The 20022-nt window shown below is 42.1% G+C and overlaps 1 protein-coding gene across 3 annotated transcripts in view; it reads left to right on the top strand.

Annotated features, from left to right (window-relative positions):
- Nucleotides 1–20022, top strand: part of LARS2 (leucyl-tRNA synthetase 2, mitochondrial) — a 156096-nt gene that overhangs the window by 33314 nt on the left and 102760 nt on the right. For all 3 annotated transcript variants that reach the window (XM_072153401.1, XM_072153402.1, XM_072153403.1), the window contains one exon: nucleotides 4109–4169. In XM_072153401.1, the coding sequence (XP_072009502.1) occupies nucleotides 4109–4169 (61 nt within the window). The remainder of the gene's footprint in view (nucleotides 1–4108; nucleotides 4170–20022) is intronic.

Below are 20022 nucleotides of genomic sequence, written 5' to 3'. Positions count from 1 at the left end.
ACGGTCAACCTCTTATCACCAATACTTTGGATTTATAAGTTACAATTGGAGAGCAACCTTTATCCGATATTTGATGTACTAGTAGGGCATGGTGGTAGGGACTTGCTTCTGGCATGATATGACTGTAAAACCCCACAGTTCTATAGAAATAACTAATAAAGTATAAAAACCACAACCACCCCTCCAAAATATTCTGTGTTTTTGTAACATGATTTTATTGTAACATGTAACTTTTCATCAAACCCCTTAACAAAAATTGTTCTAAAAAGTGATCAAAAAATTACCTGCCCCCAAAATCATACCACTGTAAAGAACAACGCTCAAAAAATGCAAAAAATAGGCTCTCATTCAGAAAACCAAATTTGTTTTTAATCTGTAAAATTGGGCAAAAATATAAAAAATACACTTTATAAATATTGCAACAGCGTAATCATAGTGACCCATAGAAATAAAAAATAAATAAATAACATACCGTATTTTTCGGACTATAAGGCGCACATGAAAACCTAAGATTTCCTTAGAAATCCAAAGTGCGCCTTATAGTCCGGTGCGCCTTATATATGAAGGCCGACTACTGCTCCGGGCCACGACAGACCAGAGCCGCGGCTGCGACCCTGCATGGCCAGCAGTACTAGAGGGGGACTCGGCAGTGACTGGAGGAGGCAAGGTGGAGGAGGGCAGCGGACCCTACTTACATCGCTGGAAATCTGCTGTCAAGGGTCTCCGGTAGCGGGAACTGCAGACCACGCAGCACGAACAGGCTCCCTTAGCGCAAACCGTGAACCAACTTCTGCCTTCTAACCATCTCCCTGCCTTGTCACCTCTGCTCCGCAGCTATTCAGGGTGCTGACAGTTGCCCGGTCTGTGGAGAGTCGCTTCAGTAGATCCAGACAAAAATTTTTTTTGCCCCAGTGACAATTGGAGTTTTAAAACTTTTTTGCTGTAATTGGAACAAGGATTATCAATAAAGCTTCATTACAGACACTTTACAGCTGATCATTGTAGTTTGGGATCATAGTAAAGCATTAAGAGAGTTTTAGCAGAGGTCACAGTGGGCAGAGAGGTCCGTCTGTAAGTCGGGTGTCCTTAAGTAGGGGACCGCTTGTATCTGTAAAATGCATCTCCTCCCACAAAATATAAGTATATAAATCAATACAACTGTATTGTAGAATACAATAAATACAATGACACCTTTTAGGGGGTCTACAAATACAGTTTCTTGTAAACAAATAAAATCATAAACATGTTAGGTATCAGCTCATCCCAAAACTACTGAACTATCAAAATATAAAACTGTTATTCCAAGCGATGAACCCCGTAATAATACTGAAGTGTCTGTTTGTCTGCTCACTTAGTGCCCACCCACACTTTGGAATTATACACTAACCATCACTGAGTGATAGGACCAAAAGCAATAAAACTTGTTTTAAATATTTGTAGCCTTTGCACCCTGAGTCTCCTCCTTCATATGAATCTAGGATTGTGTTTCTAGGTGCCAGGGATCTGGAGATATTCACATTTAAAGTGACAATTTCAGCAGGATCCACTTTTCTTTAAGCTTTTTATGCCCTTCTTTTTAAGAATAAAAAGCTAAAAAAATATGCAAATGAGCTTGAGGGCTCCAGTCCCCATTAAAAACTATTTAAACTGAAACATCTCTGGCTCATTTGCATAATTTTAAAATCTGACAGATCGTGACAGACTGGGCACACACCAGCATGTAAGTGTGCTTGGTTTACAATCCTGGTGGTAGATGTCCTTTATAAACAGATCTTTGGTTATTTAATTTTTTGTGATTTTGTGATGTTTTATTCATGTGAACATATGACTTTAAGGTATCTATGAATTTTACATGTTTCTCTATTACACTTAGGAGGTGTTGAGCTAAATATTTTGTATTTGGGGCACATTGCTATAAAAGTAATTTTTTTTGTTATGTCAGTGTTTTATTTATACAGACGTTAAAATTGTAAAAATCCCTCTGGCCAAAAATGTGACAATTTCCAGAAATGCCTAGCAGGGGTAGTGTTAAACCTAGCATAAGATTTACACAATACTTGACATCACTCTTGTTTACTATTACATAGAAAAATGCATTGTTTATTGTTTATCTCCATGACGTACAGGAACGTTTTGGCCCATGGTGTTTGCTGCCCCTGTGCAGACAGTCAGTCGTTATCAGCCTCTTGCTGTAATGGGCATGGTCAGTGCTGACACTGATGCTGCAATCAGTAGCGGCCTAGAAGTTAAACTTGCCCATCAACACCCCCACTGGCACCGCAATCAAGGGGTGCCAGCTTGTTGCCATGGCAACTGCATCTGGCAGGATCTAGTAGGCTAGCTGACAGCCATAATACATTGCTAACCATTAGCATTATATGTGTGATTAGTTGTATTTTCTAGTCTCCTGGGACTAATAAAATATACGATATATTGTTATGTGAAAAAAGAAATTTGATTAAAAGCATAACACATTTGCTATTGTCGCCTCTGAAATAACTCGAGCTGTAAATCTAACACAATATATTAATTTTTTATTTATAAATGAAAAAATGTCACTAGAGGTCCTTTTTATCATGTCACCTCCAAACCTTAAAGGACACCTGTCATCAGGTCTCTGCCACTAGTCCTGTCACTACTACCTGTTGGAGCAGCTCACAAGGATCCCATCCCAGCCTTTATCTAGTTATTTCATACATTATTCATTGTAAAATCATCTATTCTTTATCATATAAATGAGGCTGGTCACATGGTCAGAGGCAGTGATGTCACCCCTGTTCCCCCTCCCCTCTCCTCCCCCTGCTCATGTCTGTGTGTAATGTATAGTAAAGCATGGCTAGTGTGTGTATGTCATCTGCTGACATGCTGCATCCTCCTAATATACAGGTGAGAGACACAGACATCAGCTACACATGAATCTGACATGTTCTGCTGTAACATGGCTGCAGCCTGGAGCTGCTGTATCTCTCCTATACACACACACACATGCACACACAGGCTGCAGGGGGCGTGGCCACCAGCACCACGAAGCACATCATTATACAGCCTCACATCAGTATACAGGCTGTCAGTCAAGCACTGGGGGTGTGGCTGTGCCTCCTACTCATGAATAGAGTGGACAGCTTGAATATGCTAATGCTTCATTGGACATTTCACAGGTCATTTGCATACAGCTTTAGGACCTCATTGCTTAGGTTTACAGGCATGTAGAGGGACAATGAAGGGATAGAGGCAATGCTCTCTAATGGCAGTTTATGAAAATATATTTAGTTTAGGAGGGTTATTTTGCATGACGGGTTCTCTTTAAAGGAAATCTACTACCAAAATCAAGCATAATAAACCAGGAGCACTTACTCATAGATCCAGGCACAGTGACTGTGTTAATCTTCTTATACTTGTTATCCATGGCATCCTTCCTTCTAAATCAACTTTTAAAATTATGCTAATGCTTAGTACCACATTACCACAGCCCCTCTGTGCCCTGGCTTCACAGGCTGTCACATTGTATCACCCTCTCCCTTCTCCATCAGCAAACCTCCAACCACCGCTCTCTGCCTGATGTCATCTCACTGCAGCAGAAGTTTCAGCAAACATTGAGGGGGAGTGATCCTCTGAATCTGGAGCATGGAGGGGCTCTGGGTTTTTTCATGCTCGGTTTCCTTTAAATTAAATAAAATTTTCTAAAAGTCCTATGATTACCATTAGCAAGAATATAAAAAGTATTAGCGAGACTGTAATAAATGATATAAATTATGGATTACTAGAAATGTACTGACCTGCTGAATATTAACCATGCATGCCATACAGGGAACTGTGCAAAATATAGAAAACATACATTTACAGAATTTTAGTTTATTCTTCCAAGAATTTGTAAAATGTTTTAGACTCCTAAAAACGAAACCATCTAATAAGGAACTCGCCTTGAAAAAACCTGCACTAAAGCAGCTACATGAACCGAAAAGTAAGAATAATAGAGGGGAAAGGACTGTGTCATTGAGGCATTAAACTCAGCAGTACTCACAGATATGTAGTAGGCAGCTGCCACTTGTTGCCTACATCAATGGCAGACAGGTACATGCCGCTAATCATTATGTGTTATTTATTTCAGCAATATTGAACACATGAGGCAGCAACTAGAAAAAATTGGTCTCTCTTTTAGCTGGGATAGGGTAAGTGAATATATCTTTATTTTTGAACAGCATTTTGTTTAATATTCATGCCCTATCTATATTATAAATGTGAGATGGGTATTTTTGGGAATCAACCAGTACTTCATATATGAAAAGTACAGAGTGTGAATATGAGGTGAAAGGGTTTGACAATGGCTTGAAAGCAGCCATGTGCAGCTACGACTTCACTACACAAGGCGTATTACGGGAAAATGAACATCTGATACAAAAACCGTATTGCTATAGATAAATGAATGCAACGAAACTCAATGTTTTCTTTTATGATTTACAAAATGTTATGCACTTTCTAAAGTAGGTGTAGTTAAGATGGCTGCCACATCATACTATAACTCCCATGAGCCCTTAGTCCTTAGTAATAGCTTCTCTCTCTCGTGCTCTGTTCGTGATGATCTAACAGACTTTCCTTCTGTGTTACCATAATGATGGGTATAATTGCCATCACTGCACATTACCTCAGCCCCACTAAGATGATGTCACACCACAATACTGGCCATACTTATAAACAGTAGCCATGTGATATTCTCCCCTATATCAGTGTGACCCACCATGTGCTGATTGCCTCTATGTACATCAGCATCCAGCCCCCTCCATGTAAAAACTGTCTCTCCCCTCCAACATACAGTCCCATGTAAATAACACACTCCCCTACCTTAGAAGGTTCTGTCTGGTTTTTGCTGTGGCTTCATTCTTCCACAAACAACGCCACACCTGATACAGTTTGTGCTGTACAAAACTTAATGTAGGTGAGCTGCAGTACCATGCATTACCTGTTTGTGGTAGGAAGTAGACATGTTTTTCAAATCTGAGACAACCCCTTTAAATCCACCAACAAGCAAAGTTAGAAAAAAATCCCCTACATATGAGGCATGCCCTGAATCCTTCCAACATAGTCTCATGTAAATACATTCCCCCTGTTCCCCCCCATTCCTCTTTGGGCTCAGTACCATTTAAATACATCCCCCCTGTACCCACAGCCGCCTAACATGCAATCCAATGTAAATGCATCTCTTCTGCCCCCCCCCCATCCTCCTAACATGCAGTCCCATGTAAATACATCCCTTTTGCTCCCACAGCCTCCTAGCATGCAGTCCCATGTATATGCATACCTCCTGTCCCCCCAACCTTATACTCGGCGCTGAACCATACAATGGACAATAGCAGCATTTTTTGCCTTTTCACAGCAAATATGAATTTAAATAAAAGATGATCAAAAGGGTGTACACTCCCAAAAATAGTAGAATTGGAAATGTCAGCTCGTGCAAAAAATGACAACTTGCACAGGTACGTACACTGAAGTAAAAAAAAGTTATGGGCGTCAAAATGTAAATTGGTGTTCTCATGATGAAAACGACCCAAAGAATAAAGGAGAGTGCGCAGTGAAAGCCGTAAAAACAAAACCCACAAGAAACCATGAGACAAAATGTTATCCTTTACCAGTATATACCATGATGCAGCTGTGTAAGAAGATTGCATCTGTGACCTGCAATGTAAGGGCACATAAAACATTTCATTATGTCTATATATCTTTGCTCTTTCTCCTCTTCCTCCTAGACCTAGCTGTCCTATTAGCCTCTGCTAATATCTTAGGTCCACAAAGTGCACATGGATTTTACTTTAACATTTGACTGTAGACTAAATGGCATTTGTTTTCTAAATAATGTAATGAAACTAATTGGGTTATTCCACAAAGATCTAATTATCTAATATTCCCAGGAGTGCATGAATCATAAGTTTTCAGACTACTTACTGGCTAAGAGCAAATATTACATTATTTAGTTGATGACTGAGGTGAAGCCAGAATGGACCATGTCATTTCCAATTGCTAAGAATGGGATTACAATCAAAAAGTTCCCATACATGGAGCCAGTATCTGGATGGAAAATAATATCGATGTCTATCTGAACATTTTGCCATAACCATCATGGTGAGAAGTGGGTAGTTGATTATTGCATCTTGCCATTATTATCAGTAACCTATGTAGTTTATAATTTTACAAACTATTGCAGAAAAAGACTACCTGTAAGCAGCGGCGTAACAAGGAGAGACAGGACCCCATAGCAGACTTTTGGATTGGGCCCGATGAGCTGGCAGAGTCGTCGGGCATGCAGTGTTCCTACCCTGCACCTTCATACTTTTTAAAAACCTGCGCTTGCTTCTAGTTGTATTCGGTGGGACCGGGGGAGAGGTGTGGCACTTGTGTATTGGTGCATAAGTTCCCCTCCTAGTTAATCTCTTTTAAACATACATTTATATAATTTTGAACACATTTATACTCTCTTGCACACATATGCACACTTTTTCATGGTTTGTACACCTGAACACTGCTTAAAGGTGAACTAGTGGCTGATTTGCTGGGCTTCTGCTAGGTATTATAGTGGTAGTACCTTCACTGTAATTATCAAACAAAAAATGACCTAGCACAGCCCAAGTATAGCTATTGCCGACACACCATAAACAATAATGCATAAACCAAGAACAAAGTTGGTGTGTCATAAGGCAAGGTACAGAAAATTAGAAAAAATCTTTATTGGGTTTACACATATAGCATACAGGAAAAACTCAGGATTAAAATCAATTAAAAAGTACTACGTACACACAAGAAATGCAAAGTTGGTTACACAGGTAAGTATAAACCAGTGTGTGAGGGGGTGTTGTTGGTTTATACTTACCTGTGTAACCAACTTTGCATTTCTTGTGTGTACGTAGTACTTTTTAATTGATTTTAATCCTGAGTTTTTCCTGTATGCTATATGTGTAAACCCAATAAAGATTTTTTTTATAATTTTCTGTACCTTGCCTTATGACACACCAACTTTGTTCTTGGTTTATACCTTGACTATTTCAACTATCAACTATCCTTCTATACATATAATTGTTGTGCATTTATTGTTATATACTGTGGATGCATTAGATGACATCTAAATGTAGTGTGTAGCCAACAAGTATCCATGATATTTGGGTGCCATTTTTTCAATAACGTTTTGTGGTCTTACTACTGCCACTGGAAGTCTGTTGCTGTGTAAGAATTTATTCCTGGCTGGCAGACCTAAGAGTTCTTGAAGAGAACCTGCTATTGAAATTACCCACCCAAAAGAAATACTTTATTAAAAATTATAATTAAAAAGCATTGCCCTTATGCCTAAATGGTTTCTTTTCATGGAGGAAATGTAAAAAAAATGTAATTATCTGACGTGAGTCCAATGTCACTAAGTGAGCTCAATGAGGCCCTGCATATTCAGTGGTCCTGCATTGCCCTGCCTCCTTGTTCCTGATTGACAGGTCTCAGTGCCAATAGCAACTTTACTGATGGTATATACAGCTACAGAAAACACACAAATAATTCCTACTTGTTACTTCCAGTGCTTGAAGGTGATGTGTTCTCTGTCTTCCTAGCATCATTATGTCTCTTCTTCAGCAGCGACAGTGTTATCCTGCTGCTACCCCTTACACTCTCCCCAAAATATTTTAAGGCTGCGTTCACACGTTTGCCTTGTATTTAAATGATAAAAGACACCAGGTGCTTGTTACCGATCGCATGCGTTTCACTGGAAACGCATATGTGATCACACCAAGGTTCGTCCTAGTGCCACATATGAACATGCCCCAAGAAATGTTGCCACAGCCCCCAGTAATGTCCTCATATAGTCCCCCAGTCATGTCCTCATATAATCCCCCAGTAATGTCCTCATGTATTCGCCCAGTAATGTCCTCACGTAGTTGCCCAGAAATGTCATCACACAGTCCCCTGTACCCCAGTAATGTTCACACACCGTCCCCCAGTAATGTTCACACCATCCCCCAGTAATGTCCTCACACAGCTTCCCAGTAGTGTGCCCACACAGTTACTCTCAGTAATGTGCTGACACAGCCCCCCAGTAATTTCCTGACACAGAGCTCCCCCCAGTAATCTCACATAGCCCCCCCGGTAATGTCGTCACACTGCCCCCGGTAATGTCACACTGCCCCCCTGTAACATCACACCACGCCACAACATACCCCCCCCCCCCCCGGTAATGTCCTCACACCGCGATGATGTCACCCTGGTCACATGACATAGCTGCATACAGAGATAGGATGGAGAGGAGCTGCTGGATTCAGCCTGAGGAGGCCACGCCCACCTCGACTCGCTGTAGCCATGCTTAGATACCAGGTAAAACTATAAAGTTGAAAATATGGCAATCCCAGGGAAATCATTTTTAGCTAAGAGAAGGGTGTCAGATAGTTACTAGGCTCTATGGGAACCTGTCACTACCTGTATTTGTGAAAAATGTGGTGACGGGTTCCCTCTAAGCTTCTGTTTCATCTGCAACGCCTACCCCATGTATGTATCTGATGCATCTGTATCACATGAAATCACAGCATACCTCCATGGATTTATATTCCTCCCCATCCTCCATGGAAGCTGCTGTGATTTCATGTGATCAGATACAAACATGGAGTAGATGTTGCAGATGTAACTTAGATGACATCACCCTGGTCACATGACATTCTGAGCCAAGAGGCATGAGACATGGGGAGGAGTGGATGGGAGGGGCCGGCTAAGGATACACACCTTCTGATGCCAGGGAATATAACAGAAAGATTGGTTATGGGGATGTAAGGGAAACTATTTTTAGCTCAAAGAAGGTTACTAGTTACTTAAACGATGGGAACCTGTCGCTAGCTGTATTTGTGAAAATGTGGTGACGGGGTTCCTATAAAGGACATCTACCACCATTCTCTCTGTGGTAGACTGTCCAATATGCCACTCTCGTTACCTTATGCTCATGATGGAGCCTCTTTACGTTTCCTGCGGGGCCCCCGTGGTATGGAGAAAATAAACTTTTATATCTATTCAAATGAGCCGGAGGCGCTCAGTCTTGTCCGACGAGCGCCTCCTGGCTCCTCCAAAGGCTAATTTATGCACGCCCCCCGCCTCATTTGTATGCACTGCTCCAGCACTCTTGTTTTCTTGCGCAGCCACACAGGATAGCTGCGAGCTGAGCAAGATAGAAGATCTTGCGACAGAACAGTGTCGGATGACGTCGCCGGCTGCCCTACCATGCGGGTAGCTGGGAGCGGTGCATACGAATGAGGCAGGGGTGTGCATAAATTAGCCTTCGGAGGAGCCAGAAGGGCGCTTGTTGGACGAAACCCTGAGCACACCGGCCCATTTGAGCAGATATAACCACTGAGAAAATGGTGGTAGATGTCCTTTAGGTTGAATGCTACTGACAGAGCTGCCAGGACCATAATAAAAAATATAAGAAAAATAGGAATTTCTGCAATGTTTTTCACATTTGGAATGGGTTATATTTACAAGTAGTTGTCATCTGTTCTGCCTCATCCCAAAATCATCTGTGTGAACGAGCCCTTTATTTTAATGTATATATCATATCATATCTCTCCTTACACAACATACCAGCTTACATCAGTCCAGCTAGACTGACATAATTTTACTGTCTTACTGGACAATTTGCAGATAAATTGTGAATATAGGTTCTTTTTCACAGAAGAAGCACATTTAAATATTTAAAGTGTAACCGTCATTCTGAGCAAAAAAAACCTAAAAAACATAATTCTGCTCCAGGCGTCCCTGGGAATCATTTCTCAAAGTATTTTGCCTCTCGGTCCTCATTTAGTACCTTTATTGGCACAAAGCAACCAGGGTTTCCAGCTCTCAAAAAACCTACAATCAGCAAGATGGAGGGGCGGAGCCTGTCCCCTCATCACAAACACACGCTGCTGACCAATGAGAGCATAGCTATCTATCTATCTATCTATCTATCTATCTATCTATCTATCTATCTATCTATCTATCTATCTATCTATCATCTAGGCAAAGAATGGAAAAGCAGCACTCCGTGTCAATTGGGTGTTTATTTCACCAGTGGGGATTACAACGTTTCAGCTATCTCAATGTAGCCATTTTCAAGTAATAACATCAGTGTTACAAGGCGGGCTTATATCCCCCGCAGGATGTGACATCATCAGTGAACATACATAGATAAGTAATTCATAATGTGACATCGTGGTCTGAATATAATATACAATAAACGTTAGTGAACATACAATACATAATAGATCAATAATAAATAGATAAATCAATGTTGCCACTAGGCATTCATCCCTTCACGCCGTCTTGTCTATTGTTTGTAAACAATGTAACAGCGCATGTCCACGGTGGTTGCGTGGCAACCACCAACGCAACTCGTTCCAGGCAGAAAAATAGAGATGGTGAGTATACATCACCCGATAGCGGCTCAAGTCCGTCAGTCTCCCAAAATAATCCATGGCCTTACCTGCGGGTGGCGAAGGCAGGACTCCGGTTTGAGTCGCTGTGACGTCGCGATCTTGTTGCTGCACTGTTCCTAGCACAGCCAAGACCTCCCAGTCACTTCGCATCAACACTCTCCCAGGAATCATTGCTGCTCTCGCGAGATCCACACACATCAGTCAGCGGCCATCGTGGATGATTTATTGGATACTTGGGATCCCTGAGTCGGACCTTCACAAGCCTGCACCATACCTTTGGATTTAATCCGGATTCACAGTGCCGCTTCATCCCTTTACTCTCTATATCTATCTATCATCTATATAGCTACAGTTTCTATCTATCTATGTACCTACTATCTAAGTAAAACTTCAGCACAGCACATGAGGAGTCTCTTGGAGACTCTTGGAGTCTCTTCTCTCGTGCCATTTGTGAGGTGATGGGGGGAGGAGCGGCTGCAGTTTTTGTCTGTGTGGATTATTTGTTTTTACAGTATACAGGTGTAGGGAAAGCTGAGGAGAGATGTAAGTGTAGGTGTTTGGTTATTACATTAGTCAGTGTTCCTGTCGGCACATGACTGAGAGGCAGTGACACATGAGGTAATCAGCTGTAAGCAGAGAGGGGGATGGGGGCGTGTCTCTTCCTCCAGTAGTCTCAGCTTCTTTATGAAGACGGAATGTCCATAGTAACAGACATATGTGAGATTGCTGACATCTAGGGGAAGTCTGCAGAATACAAGAGGAAGGAGCAAGATTCGGGTAACTAATCCAATTGCAAAAGATCTTAAAATTACCTGCCCTATAACATATCAAAAGTTTTTTTGAAATGACGGTTACACTTTAAGGAAACATCAATTACTTTTATTAGTTTCTGCTTCTGTTAGCATAATAAATTATCAAGCATTATGGATGTGTGAAATCTAATGGGCAAACCATCCCAGTGTCATTTCAGAACCTGGACATTGTTATACTGTGCAGCAGAAGCTGTCACTATTGTCCACTATTGATGTCAGCGCTTACAATAGATCTGTGAGTTACCAGGACAAATAAAACACTTCTGTGTACATCTGGCAAACATGTAATTCTTCCACCACGGCGGGATATCAATAACGTCCCTGTCCTCGCATAGTGCCAACATATCTTTATGCTGCACTTGTTATTTTCCTTGTATGACAGTAACACCAAACAAAATCCGCTTATTGTCTCATCTCAGGAGCTTGCAAACTGGAACATCTTGTCAGTACAAAGGGAATTCTGTTGTTAAGTGCTCACGTTACATTATGTGCTTGCCAGCAGAATTGCTACCCATCACACATGGTGAGTGGAGATAGACTTATTATTGTGTGCACATTGCTGTCAGGCTAACCTGGAACACATTTTGTGTTACTCCTACTTATCAGTATTGCAATTTTTTCAACTCGCTATTTAGTTTAGCATATATAAGACTACAAATACAATCATGCCAGAAGTCTAGAACACTTATACACACATTTGTTTCTAATATAAAATGTAGGAAATAATGACACTCTATAGGGCACAGTGATTTGTTAAAAGAAAAACAAGAAACTACTCACCTCTATAATTATAATAATAATTCCTTTATTTATATAGCGCACACAGATTACGCAGCGCTGCACAGAGCTTGCCAAATCGTCCCCTGTCCCCAATGGGACTCACAATCTAATAAACCTACCAGTATGTTTTGGAGCGTGGGAGGAAACCCACACCAACACGGAGAAAACATACAAACTCTTTGCAGATGTTGACCCTGGGGCTTTTGTACAGAGAACACCGTACCCACAAGGGTGATGTGCTTCTCTTATAACAAACCCTGGAGCAACCCTGATATAAAAGCTCTTCTTAAAGAGAAAAAGGGACTTTTTAGATTACGTGACAAGGAAAACTTGAGGATTGTTCAAAATGAGATGAGGAAACAAGGGAGGAGAAATCCAGATGCAAGAGGAAGAGCATATAAAACAAGAACATCAGTGGGGTCTGGAAAAGTCTCAAATCAATATCTGGTCACCTGTCTATCAGGTTATAGTAGATAATGAGTAGGTTAATCTATTCTTTAATAGGTTTGATCACACACCTGCCCCTCCCACCTTAAAGACATCCATGCTGAGGTTAAAGTGTGATATATACTAGTGCCCCGGTGAGAAGAGAACTGTAAAAGCTCAAAGTGGGCAAGGCTGCAGGTCCAGATGGTATTAGTGCAAGACTATTTAAGACTTGTGTTGATCAGCTTTGTGGTGTCTTTGCACATATGTTCAATATAAGCCGGAAGTTGGGAAGGATCCCACAACTGTGGGAAACATCCTGTGTAGTACCAGTTCCAAAGACAAGAAACTTAATCAATCCAGCTCACCTTCCGTTGCACGGTTTCAAAAGGCTGAAGTGCTGACAGCACGCATACAATAGGAGAGGTTTGTTGAAATGAACCAGCAAGTCCACAGGGATACATTCTCAATAAATCTTTGTTTCTTTATTTCTTCCTCATAAAACCGGTAACAAATTGGCATAACCAGAGAGTAGCAGATCCACACATCTTGGGCGTTTCGAGTCCTTGCGACTCTTAATCATAGACCATGATTAAGAGTCGCAAGGACTCAAAATGTGTAAGATGTGTGGATCTTCTACTCTCTGATTATGCCAATTTGTTACTGGTTTTATGAGGAAGAAATAAAGTTCCAAAGACACTTCCCCCATCGGACCTCAACAGCTATAGACCAGTGGCATTTACATCCCATTTGATGAAGGCCTTCGAGAGGTTGGTTCTCACACATCTCCACCCTCTAGTGAGCTCATCTATGGACACCCTACATTTTGCTTATCGGCCAGGCATTAGGGTGGATGATGCCATCATCCACTTTCTACATCAAACTCTTTCTCACCTGGAGAAACCGGGGAACACTGTAAGAATAATGTTCTTTGATTTCCCCACTGCTTTCAACACAATACAGCCAGGGCTACTAAAATACAAACTGGATCTGGCTGGAGTGGACCACCGCCTTTCTAGCTAAGTCTTAGACTACCTCACAAACCGACCTCAGTAAGTGAGAGCCTGGGACTGCGTGTCGGACACTGATTAGTAGTATAGGTGCACTTCAAGGTACAGTCCTGGCTCCCTTCAGGTACAGAAGACTCCAGGTACAATTCAACTAGCTGCTACCTTCAGAAGTTCTCTGATGAGTAGGCCTCATTACCAGTAAGAACAACAAGGAGTACAAAAAATTGATCCAAGAATTTGTGGATTGGTGCCAGCAGAACCACCTTAGGATTATTGCTGGGAAGACCAAGGAGATGGTGGTGGACTACCATAAGCACAGTCCTCCTTTTCAACCAGTAGTCATCCAGGGGACAGTCATTGAGGCAGTGAAGTTCTATACCTGGCTGTCCTCCCCAAAAATAAACTTGTGTGAGCAGAGAACCTAAACCAACTTCACAGGAAGGGTCACAACAAGCTATACCTGCTGAGAAGGCTGTGGCCATTTGGAGTGCAGGGGCCACTTCTGAAGACCTTCTTCAACTCTGTAGTGGCATCCACCATCTTCTTAGGTGTAGTCTGTTGGGGAAGCAGCATCTCAGCTAGGGAGAGGTGTGGGATGGACAAACTGATAAGGGAAGCCAGCTCTGTCCTAGGGCATTCTCTGACACAGTGCAGGTGGTAGCTGAGAGGAGGATACTGTGTTAGTTGAAATCTATTCTAGGGTATAGCTCCAATCCCATGCATGAGACTGTGGTGGCATTGGGTAGCACACTTTAGTGCTTTACCCCAAGTGTGAAAGGGAGCGTAATCGGAAGTCATTCCTTCCCGCTCCGCTCAGGCTGTTCAGCCAACAAGGCCCTAATGGAAGTATCCTGTGCTCACCACCTAACTAGTCACTGCAGATCCATCCACAGACTGAATACGAAACTGCTGTTCATTGCTTTTTTTTTTCTTTTTGTTCATTTATCTCTAAGATTATTGTTTTGTCATTGTTCGTACTGTACTCTCTCTTATTTTCATATGTTCATGAAAATGTACCGTATATACTCAAGTATAAGCCTACCCAAGCATAAGCCCAGACCACTAATTTTAACACAATAAACTGGAAAAACCTTTTGACTCGTGTATAAGCCGGCGGTGGGAAACCCACTGGTCACATCCCACCCCTAGTATATAGCCAGCCAGCCCCTGAAGTATATATCCAGCCAGCCCCTGAAGTATATATCCAGCCAGCCCCTCAAGTATATAACCAGCCAGCCCCCTGTAGTGTATAGCCATCCAGCCCCTGAAGTATATAGCCAGCCAGCCCCTGAAGTATATAGCCAGCCAGCCCCTGAAGTATATAGCCAGCCAGCCCCTGAAGTATAAAGCCAGGCAGCCCCCTGAAATATATAACCAGCTAGGCCCCTGAAGTATATAGCCAGCCAGCCCCCCTAGTATATAGCCAGCCAGCCCCTGAAGTATACAGCCAGCCAGCCCCTGAAGTATACAGCCAGCCCCTGAAGTATATAGCCAGCCAGCCCCCCTAGTATATAGCCTGCCAGCCCCCTAGTATATAGCCTACCAGCCCCCTAGTATATAGCCTACCAGCCCTCTAGTATATAGCCTGCAAGCCCCCTAGTATATAGCCTGCAAGCCCCCTAGTATATAGCCTGCCAGCCCCCTTTAGCATATAGCCTGCCAGCCCCCTTTAGCATATAGCCTGCCAGCCCCCTGTAGTATATAGCCTGCCAGCCCCCTGTAGTATATAGCCTGCCAGCCCCCTGTAGTATATAGCCTGCCAGACCCCTGAATAGAAGAGGACCTGCTGGTGGAGAGGGAGCGCCGGACGGTGAGTATACTTTTTTTTTTTTTTCAGGACTCGAGTATAAGCAGAGTTAGGGTTTTTCAGCACATTTGTGCTGAAAAACCTGGTGCAGGCAGTCCCCGGGTTGCATACAAGATAGGGTCAGTAGGTTTGTTATTAAGTTGAATTTGTATGTAAGTCGGAACCGTATATTTTATCATTGTAATCCCAGCCAGAACTTTTTTGGTCTTTGTGACAAATGGATTTTAACCCCATAGCGCAAAAAGACGTACCCTTACGTCTTACTGCGCATGGGGGAGTATGAAGAGGGCTCACGGCCTGAGCCCTCTTCATACTCACCGGGCATTTGCTTCATAATGAAGCAAACGCCCGTCACTAACACCGATCGCGGGTGTTAACCCTTTGATCGCCGCCGGCAAAGCTGCCGGCGGCATTAAAGAGCCGGCAGTGCGCGGGCGCCGCCATCTTGGCTCCGATCGTCACTCCCCGTGACGTCACCGGGGAGCGGCGATCCGTTGCCATGACAGCCTGGGATCACACAAAGATCCGAGGCTGTCATGATCGAGGCTATCTATTACAATGTGCGATCTGCACATTGTAATAGATGGTATGGAAAATCCCCATATACTGCCATACTGTAGTATGGCAGTATATGGTAGGATCAATCAGACAACCTAGGGTTAAAGTACCCTAGGGAGTCTGAAAAATAGTAAAAAAAAATAAATTAAAAAAAGTAAAAAAAAAAATTATATTAAAAAAACATAAAAATTCAAATCACCCCCCTTTCCCTAGAACTGATATAAATATAAATAAACCGTAAAAATCTTAAACATATTAGGTATCGCCGCGTCCGAAAATGCCCGATCTATCAAAATATAATAACCGTTTTTCACTGCGTTTAACCCCGTAGCTGAAAATAGCGCCCGAAGTCGCAAATGGCATTTTTTTGCCATTTTGAAAAATAGAAAAAATTCTATAAAATGTGATCAAAAGGTCGCACTGTCCTAAAAATAGAAGCATTGAAAACGTCATCAGAAGTCGCAAAAAATGACACCACTCACAGCTCCATACACCAAAGTATGAAAAAGTTATTAGCGCAAGAACACGGCAAAATGAAGAATTTTTTTTCTGTACAGGAGGTTTTAATTTTTGTAAATGTATGAAAACATTATAAAACCTATACAAATTTGGTATCCCCGTGATCGTATTGACCCAATGAATGAAATAGACCTGTCATTTGGGGCGCACAGTGAAAGCTGTAAAAACCAATCCCACAAGAAATGGCGCAAATGTGTTTTTTCATCATTTTCACTGCATTTAGAATTTTTTTCCCGCTTCCCAGTACACGGCATGGAATATTTAATACCATCACTACGAAGTGCAATTTGTTACGCAGAAAATAAGCCATCACATAGCTCTGTACACGGAAAAATAAAAAAGTTATAGATTTTTGAAGGTGGGGAGTGAAAAATAAAAACGCAAAAACGAAAAAGGGCCTGGTCCTTAAGGGGTTAAAAATGTTGGGTTGTCATAAGAATCAATGTTAACACTAAAGCTTCCTTACAGACACCTGTGATAACTGTTACAGCTGATCATTGTAGCCTAGGACTAAAGTACAATAAATTACCAATATCCAGAGGTCCGTTTGTAACTAGGGGTCGTATGTAAGTCGAGTGTTCTTAAGTAGGGGACCGCCTGTATATACATTATTTATTTTAAGGGAAAAAAACATTTCAAAGAAATCAAGTTACAGGCAGTCCCCGGGTTACATACAAGATAGGGTCCGTAGGTTTGTTCTTAAGTCGAATTTGTATGTAAGTCGAAACTGTATATTTTATCATTCTAGTTCCCGACAATTTTTTTTTTGCCCCAATGACAATTGGAGTTTCAAAATTTTTTGCTGTAATAGGACCAAGAATTATCAATAAAGCTTCATTGCAGACACTTTTAAGCTGATTATTGAAATCTGGGACTATAGTAAAGCATCCAGAGAGCTTCACCAGAGGTCACAGTGGGCAGAGGGGTCTGTCTGTAACTATGGGTTGTCTGTAAGTCGGGTGTCCATAAGTAGGGGACCGCCTGTACTTAAAATAATAGGAGGATGAAGTGCAATAAATAATCATAACAATTAAATCTACGAGGCCAACTACAATAAGGCCTACAAGCAGTACAAATAGCAAGGATTGAAAATGATATCCCTCCAGTGAAAATACCTGCAATACCACACATATAAATATATATACATGTAATGAATGTAGAAAACACAATATTTGCCAAAAATTAATTTACTATACACATAAATATATAGCAGCATAAGGCTACATTCACACGAACGTATATGCCGGGCGGCCATACGTTCACCTCCATGGAGAGGAGGAGCGGTGACCCCTCCCCTATCCATGGCGATGCTTGGCACACAGTGCTGTAACATGGGGAAAGATAGGATGTTAGGCTGCAGGTGTCTAATTCTATGTCTGTGCTGGTCCGGTCCATCCTGCTCATCTTCCTGTAGTCTCCTCATTGTTGCCAATCCTTCTCCATCAGGTAGACAACGTCATGGAAGCTTCTTCAGGCCGTGACTTATCACTGCACAATTTGCCACCCGGGTGACTGTGAACTCTGGAGAACATCTACACGCTCTGTCCCTAAAAAAAAAAGTCAATATAATGTCCCCTAAATAACTTTTATGTGCTCCTCAAAATTACCACAATGTGCCCTCTGCATATACAGATAATACATTGTCACCTCTCAATATATTATACTTCATATAATTGTATAGTTTCTACCCAGTCATTCATATGTAACACCAGAAAATCCTAATTAATTTAGATAGCACTGCACCCCCAGTATATATGTAGACCCCACACTTCTCCCCCAGTATATATGCCCCCAGTATATGTTTAGTCCTCTACACATGCCCCAGTATATATTTAGTCCCCCACATGCCTTCCAGTATCTATGTAGTCTCCACACATACCCCCAGTATATATTTAGTTCCCCACACATGCCCCCAGTATATATATAGTCCCCCACACGTGCCTTACAGTATATATTGCGTCCCCATACATGCCCCCAGTATATATTTAGTCCCCCACACATGGCCCCTGTATATATTTAGTCCCCTACACATGGCCCCATTATATATTTAGTACCCCACACATGCCTTCCAGTATATATTGCGTCCCCACACATGCCCCCAGTATACATTTAGTCCCCATACATGCCCCCAGTATATATTTAGTTCCCCACACATGCCTACAGTATATATTTAGTTCCCCACACATGCCCCAATATATCTTTTGTCCCCTACACATGGGCCCATTATATAGTTAGTCCCCCACACGTGCCTTCCAGTACAAATTGTGTCCCCACACATGCCCCCAGTGTATATTTGGTCCCCACACATGCCCCCAGTATATATTTAGTCCCCTAAACATGGCCCCAGTATTTATTTAGTCCCCTACACATGCCCCCAGTATATATTTAGTCCCCTACACATGCCCCCAGTATATATTTAGTTCCCCACACATGCCCTCAGTATATATTTAGTCCTCATACATGCCCCCAGTATATATTTAGTCCCCACACATGGCCCCAGTATATATTTAGTTCCCCACACATGCCCCCAATATATATTTAGTCCCCATACATGCCCCCAGTATATATTTAGTTCCCCACACATGCCTTCCAGTATATATTCAGTCCCCACACATGGCCTCAGTATATTTTTAGTCCCCATATATGCCCCAGCATTTATGCAGCACAGAAAAATATTTAAAAATGTATAGTCACCTACCTGCAGCAGCTGCTGTTCCCTCCTCGTCACGTCTCTTCATAAATTCCGTAGAGAGAAGAGGATGCGCGTCCCAGGCACTGTCGCCTCGGCAACAATGACGGCGGTGGTGGCCAGGGCCGGATTAAGGTTGGTGGGGGGCCCATTGAATGCAGTCCAGACAGGGAACAGCTATATAACACCCCAACAATCGCTACATACAGCCCCCCAGCAATCGCTACATAAAGCCCCCAGTAATCACTGTATACAGCCCCCGCCAATAACTATATACAGCCCCAGCAATAACAATATACAGCTTCCAGTAATTTCTGTACATAGCCCCTACAATCGCTATGTACGGCACCCCCAGCAGCCGCTATATACAGCCCCTCCACCCCCAGAAATCACTATATACAGCTGCAAAAACGTTTTAAGCATGAGAAAAGTGAACAAAAAGGTTTTCATTTTTAAAATCGCAAAATATCAAGGAGAGATGTGATATGAAGCACAAAGTGAAAGGCGGAATACCAGAGTTCACAAGAAATTGGCGCAAATGTCTTTTTTTCCTTTCTCAATGCATATGGAATTTTGTGCCCGCTTCCAGTACACAGCATGGAATATTTGCTAGGAAGTACAATGAGTTAAGTACAAAACCAAGTCCTCATACAGCTCTGTGCATGGATAAAAAAGTTATGGATTTTTTAAAAAGATGGAAACACAGATACAAAAACGGCATTTGGTGTCAATCTCCCCAAATACTGTAAGGCTGCGTTCACACATTTGTCTTGTATTTAACCAAAACAAGATGCTCGTTACCAATCACATGTGTTTCACTGAAAAACATATGAGATCAAACCGAGGCCTGTCCTAGTGCCACGTATGAACGCACCCCAAAATATGTGCCCACACAGTTACCCCCTGTAATGTGCCCCACACAGTTACCGATTAAACAAAAAGCTGGATACAGGTAAGAGGGTTTTTGGAAAGATTGAGGTCATCCCTAAGTATATAC

Source organism: Engystomops pustulosus, chromosome 5, assembly GCF_040894005.1.
Source record: "Engystomops pustulosus chromosome 5, aEngPut4.maternal, whole genome shotgun sequence".
NCBI lineage: Eukaryota > Metazoa > Chordata > Amphibia > Anura > Leptodactylidae > Engystomops > Engystomops pustulosus.
The sequence above is the reverse complement of the archived record's forward strand: the minus strand, read 5'-3'. Positions and strand labels throughout refer to the sequence as shown.